At 47.1% G+C, this 24,766-nt stretch overlaps 1 protein-coding gene across 2 annotated transcripts in view; it reads left to right on the forward strand.

Moving 5' to 3' along the window:
- PACRG (parkin coregulated) overlaps nucleotides 1-24,766 on the forward strand; it is a 535,154-nt gene that overhangs the window by 462,528 nt on the left and 47,860 nt on the right. Inside the window, exon 8 of one of the 2 annotated variants that reach the window (XM_068985431.1) lies at nucleotides 5,131-5,161. The exons of the other annotated variant lie outside the window; for it this stretch is intronic. Within the exon in view, the coding sequence (XP_068841532.1) occupies nucleotides 5,131-5,161 (31 nt within the window). The remainder of the gene's footprint in view (nucleotides 1-5,130; nucleotides 5,162-24,766) is intronic. 2 annotated transcript variants of the gene reach the window in all.

A 24,766-nucleotide genomic window follows, 5' to 3' on the forward strand; every position in this document is an offset into this window, starting at 1 on the left:
TGCCTGTTCAGGCTGGGGTCCATGAAGTTTTCAGCCTATTCTGAAAATAAATCTCCTAGCCTGAAAGGGTTGTTCTAAATACTTTTCAAAGATGGGTGCTGCTGGTGAGATCCTTTTGTGATTGGGAGGCATATTCGATTTGGAGAATCCTAAGAACATGAAGACATCTTGGAAAGTGAAGTCAAATGGGCCTTAGAAAGCATCACTACAAACAAAGCTAGTGGAGGTGATGGAATTCCAGTTGAGCTCTTTCAAATCCTGAAAGATGATGCTGTGAAAGTGCTGCACTCAATATGCCAGCAAATTTGGAACACTCAGCAGTGGCCACAGGACTGGAAAAGGTCAGTTTTCATTCCAATTCCAAAGAAAGGCAATGCCAAAGAATGCTCAAACTACTGCACAATTGCACTCATCTCACATGCTAGTAAAGTAATGCTCAAAATTCTCCAAGCCAGGCTTCAGCAATACGTGATCCATGAACTTGCAGATGTTCAAGCTGGTTTTAGAAAAGGCAGAGGAACCAGAGATCAAATTGCCAACATCCGCTGGATCATGGAAAAAGCAAGAGAGTTCCAGAAAAACATCTATTTCTGCTTTATTGACTATGCCAAAGCCTTTGACTGTGTGGATCACAATAAACTGTCGAAAATTCTGAAAGAGATGGGAATACCAGACCACCTGACCTGCCTCTTGAGAAATCTGTATGCAGGTCAGGAAGCACCAGTTAGAACTGGACATGGAACAACAGACTGGTTCCAAATAGGAAAAGGAGTAGGTCAAGGCTGTATATTGTCACCCTGCTTATTTAACTTTTATGCAGAGAACATCATGAGAAATGCTGGACTGGAAGAAACACAAGCTGGAATCAAGATTGCTGGGAGAAATATCAATAACCTCAGATATGCAGATGACACCACCCTTATGGCAGAAAGTGAAGAGGAGCTAAAAAGCCTCTTGATGAAAGTGAAAGAGGAGAGTGAAAAAGTTGGCTTAAAGCTCAACATTCAGAAAACGAAGATCATGGCATCCAGTCCCATCACTTCATGGGAAATAGATGGGGAAACAGTGGAAACAGTGACAGACTTTATTTTTCTGGCCTCCAAAATCACTGCAGATGGTGACTGCAGCCATGAAATTAAAAGACGCTTACTCCTTGGAAGAAAAGTCATGACCAACCTAGATAGCATATTCAAAAGCAGAGACATTACTTTGCCGACTAAGGTCCGTCTAGTCAAGGCTATGGTTTTTCCTGTGGTCATGTATGGATGTGAGAGTTGGACTGTGAAGAAGGCTGAGCGCCGAAGAATTGATGCTTTTGAACTGTGGTGTTGGAGAAGACTCTTGAGAGTCCCTTGGACTGCAAGGAGATCCAACCAGTCCATTCTGAAGGAGATCAGCCCTGGGATTTCTTTGGAAGGAATGATGCTGAAGCTGAAACTCCAGTACTTTGGCCACCTCATGAGAAGAGTTGACTCACTGGAAGAGACTCTGATGCTGGGAGGGATTGGGGCAGGAGGAGAAGGGGACGACCGAGGATGAGATGGCTGGATGGCATCACTGACTCGATGGACGTGAGTCTGAGTGAACTCCGGGAGTTGGTGATGGACAGGGAGGCCTGGCATGCTGCGATTCATGGGGTTGCAAAGATTCGGACACGACTGAACGACTGAACTGAACTGAAGAACATGAAATTAAAAGACACTTACTCCTTGGAAGGAAAGTTATGACCAACCTAGATAGCACCTTAAAAAGCAGAGATATTATTTTGCCAACGAAGATCCGTCTAGTCAAGGCCATGGTTTTTCCAGTGGTCATGTATGGATGTGAGAGTTGGACTGTGAAAAAAAGCTGAGTGCCAAAGAATTGATGCTTTTGAACTGTGGTATTGGAGAAGACTCTTGAGAGTCCCTTGGACTGTAAGGAGATCCAACCAGTCCATCCTAAAGGAGACCAGTCCGGGTGTTCTTTGGAAGGACTGATGCTGAAGCTGAAACTCCAATACTTTGGCCACCTTGTGCAAAGAGTTGACTCATTGGAAAAGACCCTGATGCTGGGAGGGATTTGGGGCAGGAGGAAAAGGGGACGCCAGAGGATGAGATGGCTGGTTGGCATCACTGACTTGATGGACATGAGTTTGAGTGAACTCCGGGAGTTGGTGATGGACAGGGAGGCCTGGCCTGCTGCGATTCATGGGGTTGCAAAGATTCGGACACGACTGAGCGACTGAACTGAACTGAACTGAAGAACATGAGGGTACACATGTGTGAACTGAGGATAGTAATTGGAAATATCCTTTTTTATTTCTACAGCATGACGTATCAACAGACAAGATTAGATAAGTATTAGGAAAAGAGGTAGCTTGTAAATCTGGACACAGTGTCACAAAAGAGCACATTATTATCGCACAGCCCTGGGGCATACCTGCAACAGAGAGGGCTAGTTACATAGCAGGGTTAAGAGAAGGTTAAAGATGCAGATTAGGTGGTGAAAGCAGAAGGATCCTCCAGGAGGTTAGTTTGCTTGCAGAGAAGTATTGGGTCGATTCAGAATTAAGAAGACTTTGGACAGCATGCAGAGCTGTAAATAAATGCCATTTCCTGGGGTCAGATCCGAGGAGGCTTCCCCTGTTTGCAGCGGCAGCTGTAGCCTTCAGGCAACTGGGGTAAGAGCCGCTGAATCAAGCTGCCTGCTCTAATAAGCAGTGGCCCGATGCTTTTTACCACCTTCTTGTGTGAGCTTTCTCGGGCTTGGTTATCTCTCACACGCAAACGAGGTGGAAGGTTTTGAAGAGTTAGGTAGCCTGAAGGCAGTTGGTTCCCACAGTGCTTGTCTTAGTCCCATAAAGGGCTGCTCATGTTTATCTTCCCAAGGAAGGGGCACAGGGACTGAAATTTTGGTGAAGTTCACAGAGTGGAGAAGCCAGGAGGGAAGAATTCGGAAGCTAGAGTCTACAGTAACCAACCGGGCTTGGGAAGCCACGAAGCTTCCCAAGCCCGCTGTGGGCCTAGGACATTCTTGGCTCAGTTTAATTCTTTTACGGAGATAGCTAGATTTCTTCACCGCTTAGATTATGACCAAGGTGAGGAACAGCGTCTAGAGATCATTGTAATTTTTCCTTAGAGGCTTTATATCCTTTTTTCAGTTAACTGTTGCCCCTAGTAAATGAAATCTTTCGTGAATGCCTCTGTGGTCACTGAGAACAGGGAGCAATCATCTACATATTGTAAAGGGGTCAGTTTCCCAGGTATTGGAGAGCACTTACAACTTGGTGGAGCACTTGCGAGAAATAAGGAGGGGCTAAGAGGTTGCTCAGATAGTAAAGACTCCGCCTGCAGCGCAGGAAACCCCGGGTTCAATCTCTGGGTTGGGAAGTTCTGCTGGAGAAGTCAATGGCTACCCACTCCAGTGTTCTTGCATGGAGAATTCCATGGACAGAGGAGCCTGGTGGGCTACAGTCCGTGGGGTCGCAAAAAGTGGGACACGACTGAGCAACTAACGCTTTCAAACACTCTCAGTGAACCCTTAAGGCATAACTGTCCAAGTATTTACATTGTTCCATGGAAAGATGAACAGATACCAGCAGGCTGTGTGAAACCTGAAATGGTATAGGAAGAGAGCTTCCAGACCACCTTTAAAATCTGTAGGACTCATCTTGCCTTTGTGTATTTGCAGAGCAGACCCATCAGTGCAGGCAGAGGAGATCCTAGCAATGGCTTTGAAAAGATCAGTTGCTACTTTGTGACTTTTTCTGGCCCATGAGGGGACCACTTCGAAGGTGGAGGATCTTGGACATCACCCTAAGGGTTACACCCTTCTGCTACCTGTGTCCGTTTTGAACTTCACCGTGTCCTGCCAGTCTGCACACAGGTCGATAGGGAACAGGCAACCAGGGGTCCCAGCCCTGGATAATGACTCTAAGTCCTTTGGAAAGCTTTTAGGGATCCTCCTTGGGTTTAGGAAACTCTTTAAACGAGGGCCCTTAATTCTGTCTTTGACCAAGGAGTGAAAGATATTCCCAAGGAGGATTTCCCGCAACCTCCAGTGGTTTTATTTTAAGAGGCAACTGTTTAATAGTCTCCTTGGCACGGAAAGGCAGCTCAGACGATTCAGAGAATGTGCGCACTCAGGTAAAGGAGGGTAGAGAGGAGCAGTAGGGGGCATGGCACGCTCACTGTCTTTCGTTTTAGGGAGTTCCTTTAGTCTTTGTTGGGCTTCCCTGGTGGCTCAGAGGTTAAAGCGTCTGCCTCCAATGCAGGAAACCCGGGTTTGATCCCTGGGTCAGGAAGATCCCCTGGAGAAGGAAATGGCAACCCACTCCAGTATTCTTGCCTGGAGAATCCCATGGACAGAGGAGCTTGGTAGGCTACATACAGTCCACGGGGTCACAAAGAGTCGGACACAACTGAGTGACTTCACTTTCCCTTTCACTTAGTCTTTATTAGCCTGTAGTTTTTCACTCGCCTTTTGCAACAAATTTTTCAATGAGGCTATATTTGGAATCTTGAAGAAGCCTTTTGAAAGTCTGTGTGTACCAATTAAAATAGGTATGCCACTCTGTTTAATGTGGGAACCCTAGCTTTCAAGAGCCCTTCTTAAACGAACAATCCTACCTAATGGGAATGTTTCCCATAATGGCCATTGTAATTCTAGGTTGTTTTTAGTAAAATTTCGCCATTTTTGTAGATGTGAAGCTTCCAAGACCATAGTTCTTAGCCGTAGAATAAGTAGGGGTGCCAGAAGGTGGCATTATTTCTCTGGAGTCAAGGATCCCATTCTTTTTCAGCTAAGTCTTTGGGCTTCTTGGAGCCAGATTAGTTCCTCAAACTGTTGCTGAGTTGGGGGTTGTGTCATATTTAACAGTGTGCTTCATCACATGGAACTTTTCTTGAGGTTGTCTGGTGAAAGTGAAAGTCACTCAGTCATGTCTGACTCTTTGTGACCCCATGGACTACACAGTCCATGGACTTCTCCAGGCCAGAATACTGGAGGGGGTAGCCTTTCCCTTCTCCAGGGGATCTTCCCAACCCTGGGATTGAACCCGGGTCTCCCACACTGCAGACGGGTTCTTTACCAGCTGAGCCAGCGGGCAAGCCCAAGAATCCTGGAGTGGGTAGCCTATGCCTTCTCCAGCGGATCTTCCTGTCTCAGGAAGTGAACTGGGGTCTCCTGCATTGCAGGCGGATTCTTTACCAACCAAGCTATCAGGGAAGCCCAACACCAACTTAGAGTTAGGTGGTGAAGGCTCTGATGGCTTTTATGTGATCAATCTGTGCCCACCAATATTTTTGCAGGTTTTTTCGGTGGGGGGGTGGTGCAGGGCAAGTGGCTTTCGAGACTCCCATCAGCAATAACATTTACCTCATGGGTACCTTACCACACCAGCAATAACCAGAGCTGTTACTGTGGCTGGCCAGGGGGAGACCCTGTGCACACCACCAGCAGTGCCCCTGGAACTCGGGACTGGAGAAAGGATTATACCAGCAGACCTCAACGTACGAGGACTTCAGACTGGGGTCCGACACAATAGGGAACTGCAGGCTGAACTGACAGCAGTTCCCAACATAAAATTTGGGGACTAAATCAGAATCTGGGGTTTCCAATCAAATGGGGATTTGTGGCATGAACCAACAGCTAGGAGCTTGGGTTCCAAGTGGAACTGGCTACTCACTCAAGCTGACTAGCCCCAGACTGGAAACCCAATTGTATCGGGAGCTCAATGCAAAGAGAACCGAGAGGAACTTACCCATGGCCCTCAGAAATGGTGAGAAAGAGAGCTCAAAAAGGGTTTATAGGTTCCAAGCCTGAGTTTCTTTGGTCCCAAAGCCATCAACAGTGTCTTTCTGCCACCAAATCTGTTGAAAAACAAAATTTAACTGAGTAAATTTTAAAGATCTTATTGGCTTTATTCACTGGTTCGTAATTCAGGCAGCATCCCATCTAGCAGCTAGAAAAAAGAAAACTCTAAAGAGCTGTATGAAACAAAAGGCTTTTATGGGCAGAAGATCCCCTGGAGAAGGGATAGGCTACCCACTCCAGTATTCTTGGGCTTCCCTGGTGGCTCAGCTGGTAAAGAATCCGCCTGCAATGTGGGAGACCTGGGTTCGATCCCGGGGTTGGGAAGATCTCCTGGAGAAGGAAATGGCCATCCACTCCAGTATTCTTGCTTGGAAAATCCCATGGGTGGAGGAGCCTGGTAGGCTACAGTCCATGGGGTCGCAAAGAGTCGGACACGACTGAGTGACTTCACTTCTTTCTTTATGGGCAGAAGGGAGTAGGAAATGGAAGTTTTAACAGTGGGTCGCTTTCAGGCAAGGTCACCTTCCTGTTGAGGACGGAGGGGTATCTCACGTGGATTACATCACTAGTGCTGACCAGGTAATTCCAGGTTGGCTGGTTAAAGGTTACATTCCTAGAAGAGGTGGAAACTACAATTGGTTAGGTGGTAAGTGTTGGTTTGTTGATGTGGAGTAGAGCACAAGGGACTCCACCGGGGCTGTTATCTCTTTACTAACAAGCTCTCAAATTTCTCTCTGTGTTTGGAGAAATAGCCTTTTTAGTCTATAAGGCTGAACAGATAGTTGCAATCTATGTGCACGTGTCCTGGGGCAGGTGGGCTGGTGGGCCACCACCTCAGCTCTTCCGTCCCCAGGTTTCCAATCACCGTCTAATCCATCCCAGTGGTATCATCTGAGTTCCGGATCTGGTTTCATCTGTTCATCCTCCAAAACAGCTAAAGATGCTTAGAGATCAACAAAAAAAAATTGAGTCAAATCTTGAAATGCTAATTTGTTTAAAATTTGGTTATATCTAATTTAAGATAAATAATTGTCTTAATTGTTAATTTTTACAAAAATAAAGAGAGATTCAACCTGGGCACCCAAGGCCGAACCACTGCGAATTAGTACCTGAAGCTATAGGACATATCTTATACTTATTCAAGGCTCATGATTAAAGTCTATATGAAAAATTAAGTGTAGTCAGAGTAAGCAAAGACTAAGCAAACATTTATTAATATCTGAGTATCTATCAAAGCATTCTTACATTTGTAGTCTCTAATTATGACTATAGTTGAGGTTTTTTTCTGTAAAGTCTTTGTCCAAATTTGTGTGTTTGTTCAGTAATTAACAAAGGTTAATGCTTTTAGTGTCCTATGTGATTGTATTTCAAATAAGGTCAAAGTGCCCTAATCTGAAATATATTTTCCATTTCATTTTATAGAACAAGATAGGGTATTTCACTTAACACTATGCATTCAACTTGTTTTCAGTAGGTGGTTTTTCATTTCTTCTGCAAGGAAAATTCCTTTCTTAGATCTCCTCCTTAATTTTTTAAGATATATTTTGTTTTACTTGAGCTGATTTATGGAACATTTTTGTCTGAGCTTAACCAAGAGTCTATCTTTGAATCATCTAGTATTTTCTTTAATATTCTATAATATTGGGCCAAGGGGACTTTAAATGTGCACATTTTAGACACTGAAAATACACTGCAGTGCCTTGCTCTCGTGAAAATTATTTAAGACCCCCGCTGTCATAGGAATAACCTGCCTTCCTTTGTCATGTGCTTCCATTTACTAAAGAAATTCCATGCTGTTCATCTTCCATTTTTAGAGAAGAATGCCCAGCCCTGACTATATTTCATCCTTCAAGGCCCCGTCTGACCCGTTCAAGAGCAGTGAGGCTGAATCTAACTCTGGAAATTAAAAGTCCAGCAGACCACTGTGACTTTAAGCATCTAATTTAGGACAGCATGAAATATTGCTGTGGTTCTCAAGACATCTATCCTCCAAAGACACCAGCTCATTCAGTGGCCAAAGTAATTCTTCACTTTGATCTAATCTTTGGGGATAGTAAAAGCGAACAGCGCCGCAGCCCAGTGTTTCCAGACACTAATGGTGCAGAACTTGAGATTTTCAGCATTGGCAAACAAAAATATTTTAGCTGCTAGGAAATCACAGAGCAATTAAGCAATTGTGGGAGTTTTAACAGAGGAAAATGCATTCTGTCCCGTTTCCCTTTTTCAGTATCCCAGCTACAGAGAAGCTAGTTGCCCTCCCTGTGAGGGAAGGAGGTGGGCAAGACGTCCTTTCTCTTTACCATTTTCTGTGGTCACTTTAAAAGTCTGACTTCTAAGTCAGTTTCTATTTCCCAGAGTAAACTCTCCAACAAATAACATGTCACACGTTTGTAATTAATGCAAGTGACTTCCATCATGGTCTAGTGGTTAAGACTTTGTGATTCCATTGAAAGGGAGACAGCTTTGATCCCTGATCAGGGAACTAAGATCCCACATGCCATTCAGGGCATCCAAAATAAATATATAAATAAATAATATTCAAAACCAGGTAAAGCAAGAGATGATAGCAGTTATTTTTACCTGAGGACATCCTGCACACATTCAGTAGTAGATTATTACAGGCGACTTTATCTTTTAAAGTCTACTTTTTAACTTAAGTCAATTCTATACTGTAAACTATCATTCTTCCAGAAACATACAATTCTATCTGAATTACAATTATAGCCTAAAGCTAAATTTAATGTAGCAGATTGTCAGACTGGCTGCTTTCCATATTCATCAGGAAGGACTCTAAGCATGACTTTGCTCACTCAAAAAATAGTCTGTCTACCCCAACCAGGCATTTCTGTACAGGTTTGAATAGCTATATTCAAATAGTATTGAATATATTAAATTGAATATATTGAAAAACATTCAAATACAGGTTTGAATATTCATTGGAAGGACTGATGCTGATGCTGAAGCTGAAGCTCCAATACTTTGGCCACTTGATGTGAAGAACTGACTTGTTAGCAAAGACCCTGATGCTGGGAAAGATTGAAGGCAGGAAGAGAAGGGGATGACAGAGGATGAGATGGTTGGATGGCATCACCAACTCGATGGACATGAGTTTGAGTAAGCTCTGGGAGTTGGTGATGGACAAGGAAGCCTGGCGTGCTGCAGTCCATGGGGTCGCAAAGAGTTGGACACGACTGAGGAACTGAACTGAACTGAACTGGGATAGCTCCCTGTTAACATAGCTCATTGTTTAAGGGAACGTTATGGAAAACAGAGTAAATCGGGGGCTAAGAGAATTCTGCCCTCAGTCCTCTTTTGTTCTTTGTATTCATTCCCGTGCTGAGCTTGTCCACGAAGCCCCTCAGCGGAACACCACGTATACCCTGCCTGCCATACTGGACCCTGCTCCACCCTCCCCTGGAGCTCCTAAATCCTGTGCCCAGCTTCCTAATCAACAGCTGCTCTTGAATATCCAGCAGGCATTTCACTGGACGTATTCAAAACAAGTCTTGGCTCGGCCCCCGGACATTTTCTGCCCACATCTAAGAACTGTCGAGTCACCTTGCAGCCCTCATTCCCATTGCCGCCCACATTCTCATTCTACAATAACAAACCAGCGCTCTGCCCTTCTCTCTCGGGGGACGGGGTCCCTTCCCTGTGCTCCCCTGCGTTGCCGCTACAGCTCCTAGACACTCCTACATTCCCGCTGCAGTCCATCTTCTGTTCAGTAGCCAGAGGTGTCCTTCTCCAAGTTAAATGAGGTTGTCTCACTCTCTTGCTTAAAATCCTCAGTTGACCTTCCACTACATATGGAATCCATGTGCCCTCACTGCATACGAAACACAGCATCATCTGGCCCTTATCGCCTCCATCTCCTTATCTTAATCAATATTTAGTACTCAACATCCTCCAACCCCACCAGACGTCTTGGTGCTGCTGCTACTGCTAAGTCACTTCAGTCGTCTCCGACTCTGTGCAACCCCATAGACGGCGGCCCACCAGGCTTCCCCATCCCAGGGATTCTCCAGGCAAGAATACTGGAGTGGGTTGCCATTTCCTTCTCCAATGCAGGAAAGTGGAAAGTGAAAATTGAAAGCAAAGTCGCTCAGTAGTGTCTGACTCTTAGCGACCCCATGGACTGCAGCCCACCAGGCTCCTCCATCCATGGGATTTTCCAGGCAAGAGTACTGGAGTGGGGTGCCACTGCCTTTTCCGCACTGGACGTCTTACTGTTCTTCAAACACCCCAGGTTTACTCCTGCCTCAGGATATTTGCACCCGCTCCTCTAGCTGCCTGGAACTCTCTAGTGCTGATTCCATGTGATTGCTTTTCCCTCTTTGTTCAGATTGAGGGAGGCTTTGTTCAATGAGGAGGCTTTGACTACCCTATCCAGAAAAGTGATCCAGATCTGTAGGTTGGCTCCAACACACTCCCCCAAGCTATGTTTTCTTCCTATTTAAAGCCATCTGAAATATACAATGTTTACAATACATACATATAGAATATTTGTATAGCTGTTTGCTTGATAATTGTAAGGTTCAGCCAACTAAAATGGCAGCATCATGAGAACAAGGATTTAGACTTCTCAGGGTTGGATTCTTTATTCCCAGAAGGTACTCAGTAAATATTTTTGAATTACTAAGCGAACTTAGAAGCCATTAATTACATAAAAATGTTCAGTAGTTACACATAGTTTTTCTTTTTCTGCCAAGGATTTGAAACAGCTTTAAGCAAAAACAGACAACAATAATAAAAAATAGAAATAATACAGGAACAAAATAATACAGGCAAAAAATAGCAATGGCAAAGTAAGATGGTCAGTTAAAACACCATCACGAGAAAGTAGAAAGTTGGAAATATACTATGCTTTAAGAGAACAAAACATTTCCTACGGTTAAATTCTAAAAGAAAGCTCTCTAGCGAGCTCTCATACAGCAAAGGACAATGTCCACAGCAATATTTGTAAAGCAGATGAAATTTCCCCTGTCAAATGGCTGATTCTTTGATAATGGCCAAGGGCTCAAATTAAAATGCAATAGAATGAAAAGGAATCGTTAAGGAGCTGAGTTAATATACACCAAGAATATAGTGACCTGATATCCTTACTTGAACCAAGAAATGACTTTCATCTAGAAGATTTACCTAATAACATACTGAGCATTGTTTATTGCTAGGAATTAAGGTGATTTGGGCTTCCCTGGTGGCTCAGAGGGTAAAGCGTCTGCCTGCAATGCAGGAGACCTGGGTTTGATCCCTGGGTTGGGAAGATCCCCGGAGGAGGAAATAGCAGCCCACTCCAGTATTCTTGCCTGGAAAACCCCATGGACGTAGAAGCCTGGTAGGCTATAGTCCACACGGTCGCAAAGAGTCGGACATGACTGAGCTACTTCACTTTCACTTTCAAGGTTATTTCAGTAACCCAGTGAAAATATTACATCAAGAAACGCTAGTGTGACATGTCCAGGTTCATGTTGGTCCGGAGAGACAGCCCTCAACCTCCCGGGCTGAGGTCATCTTACACTAAGCATCTCCTGGGAAGAAGTTGCCTTGTTTTCTTCCATGCATTTCCTACTCTTTGTGTGCGGGCTCAGTTGCTCAGTTGTGTCCAACTGCTTGTGACCCCGTGGACTGTAGCCCGCCAGGCTCCTCTGTCTTCAGAAGTCTCCAGGCGAGAATACTGGAACGGGTAGCCATTTCTTCTCCAGGGGATCTTCCAGACCCAGGGATCAAACCTGGGTCTCCTGCATTGCAGGCGGATTCTTTACCATCTGAACCACCGGGGAAACCTCTTTCTACTCTTACTGAGGCTTAAATCCAGGATGCTCTTTTGCACATTCCCCCTTCGCCCTATTTCTGCTCTTGCTTATCTAGTCTTATTTTATCATCTATCTCTAGTCCTATTCTACTTTCCCATAAAATAAAAGAAAAATAACCATTATTACTAAAGACATGAAGAAATATCAAGAGTTGCAATGCATTTTATCTTCTGAAAACCAAGATGCTACATTATTGTCACTGTGGACATTCTGTCACATCTGTTGTGAAATTCGGAGCTGACACGGAGCTAAAGCAGAAATCGGCTTCAAACAATATTGAGTGTTCCTGTGGCAACTGGATCAGGTTCCATGAGCACCCCTAATTTTAAAGGCATCACTTAACAGACACTTGGGGAAAATCTTCAGGGAGCCTCAGGTTAGAGCAGCAGTCTCTTCTATCAGGATTGCCTCCGGGTGAACGGTCTTTCACAGACACCAGTGGGCAGCTGTAACCGCCCCACTGCGGTCCACCGGCTACCAGCCACTGTCCTGGCCCCTCAGCGAACAAGGGGGCCCTCGTCACCTTTCCCATGGAAGCCTCCACCCCCAGTTCCAGTCAGATTCAAGAAAAAGTCTTCCTGACTCTTTCCCCTAAGATGTTGTTGGGTGTTTTTTCACATGTTAGAACAAGGTTCCTTTCAAAGGTAAGATTCCATGACGTTGGCAAAAGGCGGAAATGTATTTCCGTGTTTCAGGGCCCATAGTCCCTCCTTCCAGGAACAGCAGATGTCCCGTGAAGCCAAGACCCTTGCTCCTTTGCTGGGAAACCATCTCTAAGATACGCCACCTCTACACCACAACACACACACACACACACACACACACACACACACACACAGAACGGCAGCCAGTGTCTTCAGCATTCCTCCCCGCTTGGCAAAGGGCAGCGTAGATGATGGCGAGAGAGACACACGCGGTGCCAGGCAGAAAAGCTTTTGCATGCTGCGGGGATGGGGCGAGGAGACTGTCACAGTCATGTGCCCCCTGAGAAAAATATCCCCTATTATTTCTCACTCAGCTGGCGCTGAGGGTCAGAGCTCGCGTCGGTAATCGCTATTGTTCGCGGCGTTCCTTGTGGCTCACAGGCGGATGACCACCCTTCATAAAAAGCCGATTGTGTCGCCTTTACTCAGCACCCTTTCGTAATAGCCAGTGTGTCACTTTCTTATTGCAGATATTTCATGCGGAAAAAAAAAGGTATTTTGCTCCCACATTCCTCAATTATTCTAATATTTACATTAATAAAAACAGTCACTCATCGTGCAAACACACGATTCCAAGAAGCAAAGTGCCTTCCTTAATGAAAGTCATCTAATGGTACACATGAACCGTGTGCAGGAGCGGTAATCACTGATTCCCCCATCCGATTAAGCCCCAGGAGTCCCAGTTTCCGACAGAAGTCCAGACCGAATCCAAAAATCTCTTTGACATCTTGCAACTATTAGATCTCCTAACAGTCTTGAGTCAGCGATGGCATGTACTCGCTTCCAGAGAAGTACATGGCCCTCTGCCAGTTCAAGACTAGACTGAGAATCTGGTTTGTTCTCAAACAGACCAGTACCAAGGAAGTCACTTGAGTTTCCGTTTTTAGTATTATCTTAGCCAAAATAGAAAAAGAAACATGTTTCTGAGAGAAAACAATTTTCTCCGGACACTTCCTTTCTGAAAATGGATATTGTCTCATGGCCTAGACATTGAATCCAGGGTCTTATTTAGTCTCTGGGCCGTTATGATCTTGCTTATAGAATGCAAGTCTCCCTCAAATTCAAATTTCTCATTAAAGCTCAGTGTTATAAATGACATGACTGTGTGTGTGTGCTAAGTCACTTCAGTTGTGTCTGACTCTTTGTGACCCCATGGACTGTAGCCCGCCAGGCTCCTCTGGCCATGGGATTCTCCAGGCAGGAATACGGGAGTGGGGTGGAATGCCCTCCTCCAGGGGATCTTCCCGACCCAGGGATCAAACCCATGTCTCTTCCCATCTCCTACGTTGACAGGCAAGTTCTTTACCACTAGCGCCACCTGGAAAGCCCTGACATGACTAATAGTCTCAAAAGATGTGAAAATGCTAACAGTTGCTCAAAGGTAGATATTATCCATTTGTGAGGTACCCACTGACACATTTTTGTATGTATTTGTTATATTTATTTAATTTGTTTGGGGCCAAAGTTGCTGAGAAACTCATACTGCAGCTAGAAATCTTAAGTTGTTGTTATGACTGAAAAGGTCACAGGTTAATTCTGGGGACAGGCTGGACCCCGAGAGAGGCCAGGGGCAGGACCAGCTCTCTCACCCTCTGAAGCATGCAGTGACCTGTTCATCTGCAGGGTTGGAGCAAACTGCTGGCTTCTGTGGGGTCGAGCAGTCTCTGTGTGCCGAGGGAAGGGCCCACATGCCAGGCCAGCAGGCTTAGCAACCCGCCTGGCTCCCGGGGGCCTGGCAACAGACCTCCTGGGGCAGCGTGGACTTGTCCAGGCCAGCAGGGCGCCGACTGGGGGGCTGTCTCTGGGGTGGCTCCTCTGTGCAAACTGAAGTTCCACTCAGAAAAGGCTGTTGTTTTAGTTGAAGAGACTCCTTTGTGCCAAAACCACCATCCATCCTTTTTTGTTCTTCTCGAAAGGGAAGTGACGCCAGCTGGCTGGTCTGAGGCAAGTCATCCGTACAAACGCTGGTCAGATGACACACCCTGCTTCCTTCCCCTTGTGCAGTTTCGGGCACAGGGAACGTCCACGTCCAGTCGCCCAGGAGTCAACCTCTGGGACCACCACGCCTCGAAATAACTGGCGGTGGTTTTCCAAGGGATGATCGTGATCCAAGCAATGGCCGCAAGGCAAGAGACATATTTTCTGATCACTGCACAGTCTATCAAAGGAACCTACGGTTACCCAGTTTTTGCCCACTTGTAATAAATCTGTCCACCGTGTACAGTTAAATGACAGCTGATGAATCAACACAAAATTCTGGTAAATAGGAACAGAGAGACAATGAGACTACAGGCTACCCACTCAGTGACTTCACCAAAATGTGCCATAAGGTTGAATTTGCATCATAACCTTTGAAAAGCGAGAGGTAAAAGACTGGAGGTTTTTAGCCACTGATTTTCTGGTGATGAGACACCCTATAACAGTGCTTGGCTATAAATAACCGGGTAGCTGAGACGCAGAGGGGTCCCATATACAGCCTCTTCGATTCCTTTCCATTTAGTGGGGAGGAAGCATTCCTTTTTATCGCTTTTAAAAATCATAGGTTTAGGGAAAGAACAGAAATAAGAAAGCTTTTATTATAACTACCAAAATTTCAGCTCTGCACTTTTAGGGTTGTTGCATTTTCTATATTCTATTGAGAAAACATCCGTGACCTTGTGGATCACCTTGATTCAGAACTTCAGTGGATCCTAAATGGGTTTACTTATATTCGGTCGAAACCTTGAGTAGCCTGCATAGTAGAAGAAACATTTGTTTGCTATGTGTCCTCTGTTTCAACAAATATCTTGGCTACACTTAAATTTTATTAATTTCCCTCCTTAGCCTTCTGCTTCATTGCACAAATAGCTCATGAGGTCATCTGCAGAAGGTCTAAGCGCAAATAATCCCATTGCTGGCCCCTTCTCTATGCTGTCTGTGGGATCTCCCTACATGTACAAGTACCAAATGCAGGTGACAGCTCATTGCTGGCATGTGATATAAAATCAGAAATATGAATTCCCTAGTTCTCAGACCGCCAGGATATCAGAGACATGACCACTGAAAACTCATAAGCAGGTTTGTAGCCATAGTTAGTTATTACCCTGGGAGATGGTGAGACCAGGTAGAGAAATTCTATAATTTGCTACCTGAGTGACCTTGGGTCAATTCCTTAGCTTCTTGGTGCTTCTTTAGTTGGAATGATAATTATATAGACTATGATGATGCTTATGATAATTAACTAATGAAGATTTAATGAGACAGGGGCATATGCATAAGCCACACCTCCTCACAGGGAAAATGAAAGTGTTAGTCATTCACTCGTGTCCAGTTCTTTGCAACCCCACGGACTGTAGACCCCCAGGCTCCTCTGTCCATGGGATTCTCCAGGCAAGAATACTGGAGTGGATAGCCATTCCTTTCTCCAGGGGGATCTTTCCGACCCAGGGATCGAACCTGCATCTCCTGCATTGCAGGCAGATTCTTTACTGGCTGGGTCACTGGGAACGTCCTGAAAGAGAAACCAAGCACAAATGAAAAGCTCATTACGGCAGAGTCAGGATAAGAACCCACATCTCTAGTACAGGCTTGAGAGCACAGAGGAGATGCAGGCCTTTTCTGCAGAGAGGCAGAGGTCCATTTTGAAGGCCATATAGATGAGCAAGGACACCAGGTAAACATAAGTGTGGACAGGTCTTATTAATGCCCGTGGTCTCTTTCGCGAGCGAGTGGCAGGAGACGAGATGAGGTGTGTTGCTTTCCTCGCAGCAATGCTTGCCCAGTTCTCCTGTGCTGGTGATGTGAGTGGCATGGTCATCAGAGCCCGTTGATCTATGTTGAGACTGGACCATTTCTTTGGCCCCGCTACCCCAAGTCTCTTCCTACAAAGCTGACCGCACATGCGGCACCAGGACACACACAGCAAGGACCAGGGAAGGGGAGGAGGCGAGGCTGGGAATCCTTGACCGTGAGGGCCATGGGGGTCCTCAGAGCATCACCACTTGGGACCAGTGACTTCCGTGGCCATGGTTGTGCTTCTGATTCTTCCAGAACTTCATAATTCACTTACCATGAGTGGATCACGTTAACACTTTATCCAGCGTCCTCATCTTTGTCTTTCCCCCACAAGTTTACTTTGTCAGTAAAAACTGGTGGACTGGGTGCCGTGTAGCTTCTTTAGCACCAAGTGTTTCAAAAATCAGAGGCTATAAAACATGAGAATCACTCATAAGAGAATCAGATTGACTTCTTATAAATCAATGGCATGAGAAAAGAGTAGGAAGTCACCAAATACCTATTTTTCTCATACATAGCTGAAAAGATTGCATAGATAAGCCAGTTGTGTCCATTCTGTGACCGCTATCTTTCTGCTCCCAAGTTGTCACTTCGAGATTGGTAACGAGAGGGTATGTTTCTCAAATCAGCCTCTAGTTTATTTCCTAAGGAGTAATTCATCAGAGCTTTCCACAGATGTTCACAAAGAAGCTCTTAACCCATTAACAAAGTATCTGGGTCCTAACAAAACAAGCCAGCACTTTAAAAACCAGTGTGTGTCACAAAGGAAATAAAGGGTAAGCGTTGACACTGTGAGTGAGTAAACCATGATAGAATCATGTCACACATCATGTTGTGCGTGTGTGTTTCTTCTCTGTTTCTAGCTTGGCTTAGTCAAATTTAAAGAGCTACAAAGAAGGGAAACTCCAAGGAAATCCGACGTGAAAAACAGACGAGCACTTGTGATATTTCTAAGAAAAGTCCTGTAATAAAATCCAATTGGTTGGGGGGTGAGGGGAAGCATTTTCAAGTTCCAGAACAAATGTCTACCTGTCTATCTAAAACTTGGAGCGAATTTTAGAAATAGTGGATGAGGTGGGGTGGGGGGACCAGCCTTGTGCATCCACAGCTTCTTATTTCACAGGCGAGGAAGCCGGGGCCCAAGCTGCTTATGCACTTGGTCTGAGGTCAAACGCTTGCAGAGTGAAGTCGGACCTAGACTTGCTTGTCTCCGTCTCCCGGCCCCGTCACTCTTAACCGCATCCTCTGTTTAGAAATGTAATGCATGTTATCAGGCCCAGAGTAATATTAGAGGATATTAAGTAGCATAAAACTATCTCCCCTCACCAGGTGCCCTTCTAGGCCTGGAATCCTCCTGTTAGGTATATCTATATATAGGTATATCCATCTAGCATATCTCCTAGTCGGTCTGCTCCTGAAACGGAGATGAAGAGGCCCTGCAGGCCCGGGCAGGCCACGTGCAGCGGGGACAGTGGGGAAACCTGACCGCGCCTGGAGCCGGTGGTCTCCCAGATGGGATGGGGGTGTGGTGGGCCACAGAGGACCCCCAGGAAGGGAGGGATGCAGAATGAGAGTGGGGAGAGGTCCCCAGCTTCTCCCTCGGCCCCCACTTTGCTCATCCCACCCCCACACCAGGCCTGCTATCAACAGCAGCAATTTCAACAGTGTCGTTAGCAAACCTAAAATGCAAATTTTAAAAAAAATCTCATTCATCACGTAACATTTCCAATCGTAAAACCTGACATCTGATTTGTTTGAGGAGGCTGCTTTGGAAGGAAATTCTCTGTTGGTCGCCAAAGAATCCAAGCCTCATTAATGACCAGAAATATGTGCCTTGAAAGAGAGATAAAGCTGATGAAGGGGGCGAAGGGTAGGGGGAGAAAAAGACCCTGCAACTGCTTCTGACCTGAAGGGAAAGGCACCGCAATAAAAACAAATAGCCCCATTGAAGCAGAACTTTGCATTCCACCCTAAAAAAAAAAAAAAAAAAAAAAGTCAACAAGCCGGCCCATTGTGAAGGGTTGTTCTGTATGGCGCACAGACAAAGCAATTGTTAGCAAGCCCGGAGCTGAGCTCTCAGCGCAGAGCCCAGGCTCCCGGCTCACGCGGGAATGGGCACAGAGGGGCTTCGGAGGTGAGGCTGGGGGTGCCCTGGGGAAACACAGGGGATGCTTCAGGGCTCCCAGGGAGCCTCCTGTTCAGGGGCGACATTGACTGAATGGATCCAAGCAGGATGATGAGAGCATAGCCCTTCTGGAGTCCGCCCCATGCAGCGGTTCACCCCCACCCCACTAGGGGAGCTCCCCTCCCTGCCCCCCCTCACCCCCCCATCCCCACCCAATTAGGAAGGAAGACCTTCCCCGTTAGGTCCTGGCTGGGCCTGGATCCAGCCTCCTTCTCCGCTGAGGTCTTAAAGCACAGAGCAGAACAGCAGAGATCGGCCTTGCTCTTGCTGGCATCTATTGTTACCTTAATACCTCTGTTTTCTAACGGACTCTTTAGTTATGCAAACCACAGGCTCTGTGAAGCAGGTTCTCCGTGACAGGTCAGAGCCCAGCGTTTATGTAGCCCAAAAGGAAGAACCCGTCACACCGAGGAGTTAATGGTTAACCTGGCCTTAAAGCCTCATCAAGCCCGAATGTGAACGAACCCCACGGCCTTGGCAACATCCAGCTAAAATAGCACCTCTCTCCTGTGATGGGGTTTTGCCTCCCTGTAACGTAGAAAGGCTATACAAGCGGCCTTGTCACCATCGCCTGGGCAGGCTCTGGAGACGAGAGCTAGGATCTCGGCACTGGGGAAGGCAGCTAGGTCCAAGGTTACCCCCAGACTGTCCCGGCAGGCAGGCAGGTGACCCGAATCCAGTGGCCCAGCATGCTCAAGATGTGACCCATGAGCCAAGGTCACTCGGTGTTTGCTTCGAGGCACCTGACCTAATCCTCTAGCCCGAAGGAGGTATGGCAGGAAGACAGCTTCGAACCAAGGAGCAGACACCAAGGCAGAAGGTCAGGCCCAAGGAAGGTCATCCAGGGAAGCAGAGACCCTGGGATCTGGGAGCAATCTGGTCATCTGGGAAGATCTCCAGTCTCAACAGTTCCCTCTCCCCTTGCCGGTCCCTCCTCCCACTCCAGTTCCTAGGGGAGCTGAGGAGGTGGGATTGTACAGAATTTTTAATTCTTAATTAGTTGAGTCCGTCACAATTAGCTCTGTGGCTTCCTCAGTAGGTTCAGTTCTTGAAAAGCTACGATCCCTCTACAGGCTTGTAATGTTCTATATTCTGCTAATTTTTTATGAATTTTTAAACGTATTTGACTTTAATTTTCTTTCAGTACACAGGAGAAGATGTGTAGCCACATTAATTTTCCTCTAATGTGCTGTATCTCAACGTCAGCCACCAGGGACTCCCCGCCCCCGCCCCGCCCCCGCCATGTGGGCGTGCTCCCTGTACCGCACAGCAGATTCCAGCTCACCATCCGATCTGCTTGGGTCACTCAGCAGACACACGCCCACCGACACTGTTCCGGATTCCAGAGATACAGTGGTGAACGACTCAGCCGTCTCTGGGCAATTTCAGTTGGAGGGGACAATAACAAATAAATAAGCTATGTCATCTCTCAGATAGCAGTAAACTTTATGAAGCAAAATAAGACCAGAGGAAGAGAGCATTGTAGCCAGGGTGGTAAGGTGCACTTCAAAAACCAGATGATCAGGAAAGACCTAACCGAGATGGAAGCGTGACAAAGGGCGGAACGGGCTGTCAGGTGTGTGAGGGAGCCGTGTTCCAGGGGGGAGCGTGCAGGTGCAGAGGCCCTGAGGTGGCACCAGGTCCATACGCTCACCGGGGCCGTGGCTGAACGGAAGTGGTGGGAGATGGGCCAGAGGTGGAGACGTGGGCAGTTCCGGGAGAGCAGCCCGTGTGGACGTTGACTGACCTGGAGTGAGGTGGCGGATTCCTTTCCTGGGGGCGTTGTGGCAAATCGCCACACCTTGGTGGCCTGAAACCTCAGAAACTGGTCCTCTCACAGTGGTGGAGGCCAAGGGTCTGCCACCGAACTGTCCACCACGCGGGTTCCCTCTGGACCCTGAGCGGGAGCCTGACCTGAGTCTCTCCGCCGGCTCTGGTGCTCGTGGGCAAATCTTGACGGCTGTGTGGACCCGTCCCGCCACTCTCTGCCTCCATCCTCCTGTGGCCTTCTCCCTGTGTGTCTGCGTCAGTTCCTCGTCTGTCTCCTCTGAGGACTGTGGTCCTCGGATTCAGGGCCACCTTAAATCCAGGGCGGTCTCGTGTCCAGGTCTTTAACTTAGTTACACCTGTTTCCACATGCACACACCAGGGCTTAGGACTTTGACACACCTTCTGGGGAGATAAAATTCAACCTGCTTGGGGAGGCTCTTTGAATATGAAAGTGAAAAGCTCTGATAGGCTTTAAAGGGTAAGAGGGTGGGGGCAAAAGTGGAGACCAGCTAGGAGACTCCCCTGGTTATCCAGGAGGGAGACGATTAGAAGTGATGGGAGGGTCACGTGAGATGTAGAGTTCACCTCTATATACGTGGCTGACTCTGATTCCTTAGTTCCACAGCTTTAAATTGCTATCTTTTTAACCACCGCCAAACCGTTCTGATGACTCTATGTTTCTAACTATTAATATCTGATAAAATTAATCTTCTCTTCTTCCTTTTCCTAGTAATATTTTATAAACCTATTAATTTGCCCAAGACATTATTTTTATCTTCTCATTCAGGAAGGTAGGTTGATAGAGATAAACAGATAGACCGTGTTGTTGTTCAGTTGCTAAGTCGTGCCCAACTCTTTGCAACCCCATAGACTGCAGCACACCAGGCTTCCCTGTCCTTCACCATCTCCCAGAGTTTGCTCAAACTCATGTCCATTCGAGTTGGTGATGTCATGCAACCATCTGATCCTTTGTCACCCCTTTCTCTTTTGCCTTCAATCTTTTGCAGCATCAGGGTCCTTTCCAATGAATCGGTTCTTTACCTCAGGTGGCCAAAGTATTGGATCTTCAGCAGTCCTTCCAATACATATTCAGGGTTGATTACCTTTAGGATGGACTGGTTTGATCCCCTTGCTCTCCAAGGGACTCTTACGTCTGTCAGTTTATTTGTCTTTTATTATCTTTTAAATGTTCTTTATAGCAACAGCATATGCCTCGATAGGTTTATCCCCAAGACTTTCTTGTGAGGAAGGAGTTAATGTTACAATCAAGACCTGTGCTTTTATTGTTTGAGCTGGTAGCTGCTGATGATTAGCAAGGCAATTAATTTCAGTATGTTTATTTCAGATACAGCATTTTATTGAATCATTTTATTAAACACCATTATTTCGCTGGTTCCTCTGCATATTCTGGTTTCCATTCTGTTAAGTGCAAATGATGATCTTTTCTCTCTTCCCATTATCATACCTCTTTATTTTTTTCATGTCTCACTGCATTAACCAGAGTTTTCAGAACACCATTAAGAAACAATCCTTGTTCCAATTTTTAAACAGAATTTAATTTGTCTATCCATTAAGCACAATATGGGCTCTCATTTTCCGCAACTTTATCACGGTAAAGAAGTAGCCTCTATTCCTAATATTTTAATATTTTGAAGAACCTCGTTAAACTGTCCTGTGGGCATGTTATTCATTTTAGTTTAACCTATTGATGTTGCGTACTGCACTGGCAAACACTCTCATGTCGAGTCCTTCTTGCACTGTGTCACACATCTTCCAGAAGGCTCCTTTATGTTGGCTTAAAGAAAGATTTCGGTGTTCGTTTCCGCCTTTCTTTTTATAATTAGGGATCTGATTTATTTTGGTGGCATCCTCATTAAAATCAATATGCTGGCCTCATATTACAATATTTGTGATAATTATGGCACCTTGGGACAGGATCTTGCAAAACTGCCTACCAATATTTTTTTATTAACGCTTCTGGAAAAAGCATTAGTTTTCTGTATCAACATCATTATCATAAAAATGCATTTATGAAATGCCTCTAATAACTCCTAATGCTGTGGCGTAACACAGAATAGTTCTTGTCTCCGAGGAACTAATGACAACCATTTGCAGACTGCATAGCACTTTGCAGTTTATACGCCGTCTCTTCGTAGATTATCACAGGGCAGTGTCAGTATGCCCGTTTTTACAAATGACTTATCCAGAGCCGATTAGGAATTTGCATGGAGTCCTCCAATCAACCAAGACAGGTGAAGATGGAACCTGAACTGAGGAGTTCTGACCCAAACCCAGTGCCCCATACTGACTCACTGCCCAGCAGCTCACTTAACATTTAGGACATTAAACAAGAGCAGACATTAAACATCTTATTCTATAGTAAGGCTGGGCAGTAACTTCTTTGGGGAGAGATTGGAAGAAGACTCTTCTGAAAGTTCCATGCTCCCCAAGGTTGCTTCCCAGTCATCATCCCATCACCTTTGGGTAAACCTCCTTTGACGTTCAGCCCTGTTAGATGTATCGTCCGGTGCCCTCCTGATCACTGTGACGCCCCACGTTGACTTTGGCGTCTCGTCCACAATCCTCCTCTCTGTCCCGGGTCCAGCATCCACAGTGCTCTCCACGTCTCTGCGGGAGGCCCGTCTGAGATGACCGTCCTGCTTCCTGGCCCTGTTTGATGTGGTTCTGGTCATTTGGGTGTCCTTCAGCCTCACTCTGAGCCAGTCAGGGCCTCTCCTCTACAGGACTCCCTGTCCCGCCACCATCCAAACACCCCCACCCTGTCCCCATCTGTGCAGTCTTTCCCTACCAGGCCGGACCACATGGTTGGCCATCCATAGAGTGAGACCTTTCCATGGTCTCCCGCCCCTGTCTGCTGCAACTCTTAGGGACTGAGGGATGGGAGGCAGGCAGTACAAGAAGGGAGGAAGGAGAACCAGGAATCTCTGAAGTTCGTGCTGAGGTCCCATCCCTGGGGGACAGAGCAGAGTTTTCCAGCTGGAAGAGGGCCTCGCCCCTGTGTTTCTGAACGAATGAGCCTGCTCACTTATCCCGCGTGCCCTAAGGTTACCAACTCTCTCCACCCTCCCCTTTGCATCTCGTCTCTCACCCCGTTTCTTGGGGTGTCTTCTGTGGCATTCCCCGTGGCTCTCCACCTCCTGCAGCGTCTAGGACCTCGGTGGACCCCTTGGCCAGCGCTGCCCAAGGCTGGGCTCCATCCTGGTCTCCTGCCACTGGGCAGCCCCCTCGTTTCCTGCCCCGGGGAGCCCCGAGGCAGTTCTTGCCTCGGTCCAAATAGGTTTGGTCCCCTCGAGGCTTCAAAGCCAGCTCACAAAGAACCCAAACCAGTTAGTCTCTAACTCCGCCATCATTCAAAGTTCCATCTTTAAAACGCAGAGATTTTTTGGCTTCCTCTACCCGCAGCTCGGCAACTGTATTTCTGTGGCTATTGTTATTCTATTTCTGTCCCTAATTGCTATTATGGAAAACCGTGCCTCGCTGAAGCTTTGGGAGTTGCCAATCTGGGCTCCCTTCAAATGTAAATGTGTTATGCAAATGCCTTCTGAGGCCGAGAGTGGGATTCTGTGGTCTTCCCTGGATCGCAACGGGAAAAGAACACTTTCTGGGATGGTGAGAACTGGAAGGCAGCCCCCTCCTGATTTACATCCGCACAGTTCCGAGGTTTGTTTTCTGTCTCCAACTTCCTCTCCCACCCCAGCAGCTGAATTTAAAATACTTGCTGCAAGACGCGGCTGCCGGGGGTCACTGCCGCTTAACTGTTTCGTGGTCACGGCCCACGGGGTCACAAGCACTTTCACCAGTCAAACTTCCTTCCCGATGAGGCTCAGGTGATGTTGGTAAAGAGACACCGAGTCTGGAACCTCATCTTGCTGTTCCTGTTGTTTTAATATGGAAAATGCCATCTCTTTATTCACTGAAGTAGATCAGTCACTGTGTTCTTAGCAAAACCTTGCACTACCAGTATGGATGGAGACCTCATCTTTCTGAGCAGAGTTCTAAACTTTTGAAAAGCAGCTACTGAGAGTCAGTGAACATGTTCTCTTCCCAGGAGGTCACTGATGCTGGAACCTTGGTCCCACCATCAGAACCTCCTTCCTCCTTCCTGTCACTCCTCTCTTTCTGCCCGGAGCTGCCCCCCTGCCCGGAGCTGCCCCTCTGCCTGGAGCTGCCCCCCTGCCCGGAGCTGCCCCCCTGCCCGGAGCTGCCCTCCTGCCCGGAGCTGCCCCCCTGCCCGGAGCTGCCCCCCTGCCCGGAGCTGCCCCCTGTGCCCGGAGCTGCCCCCTGTGCCCGGAGCTGTCCCCCTGCCCAGATGCCCCCTGTGCCCGGAGCTGCCCCTCTGCCCGGAGCTGCCCTCCTGCCCGGAGCTGCCCCCTGTGCCCGGAGCTGCCCCTGTGCCCGGAGCTGCCCCCTGCCCGGAGCTGCCCCTCTGCCCGGAGCTGCCCTCCTGCCCGGAGCTGCCCTCCTGCCTGGAGCTGCCCCCTGTGCCCGGAGCTGCCCCCCTGCCTGGAGCTGCCCCTCTGCCTGGAGCTGCCCCTCTGCCTGGAGCTGCCCCTCTGCCCGCTGTTGCCCTCACTTTGGCCTCCCCTCCACCATGCCAGGCAGCCTCTTCTCACTGCCACCTGCCTCACACCCACCCTCCCTGCTTCCCGTTGTCACTGGTAGTGGTGTGGCCCAGAAGAACGTTCTCAATTTCTGAATCAACA

This window comes from Capricornis sumatraensis, chromosome 13, assembly GCF_032405125.1.
Source record: "Capricornis sumatraensis isolate serow.1 chromosome 13, serow.2, whole genome shotgun sequence".
Lineage (NCBI taxonomy): Eukaryota > Metazoa > Chordata > Mammalia > Artiodactyla > Bovidae > Capricornis > Capricornis sumatraensis.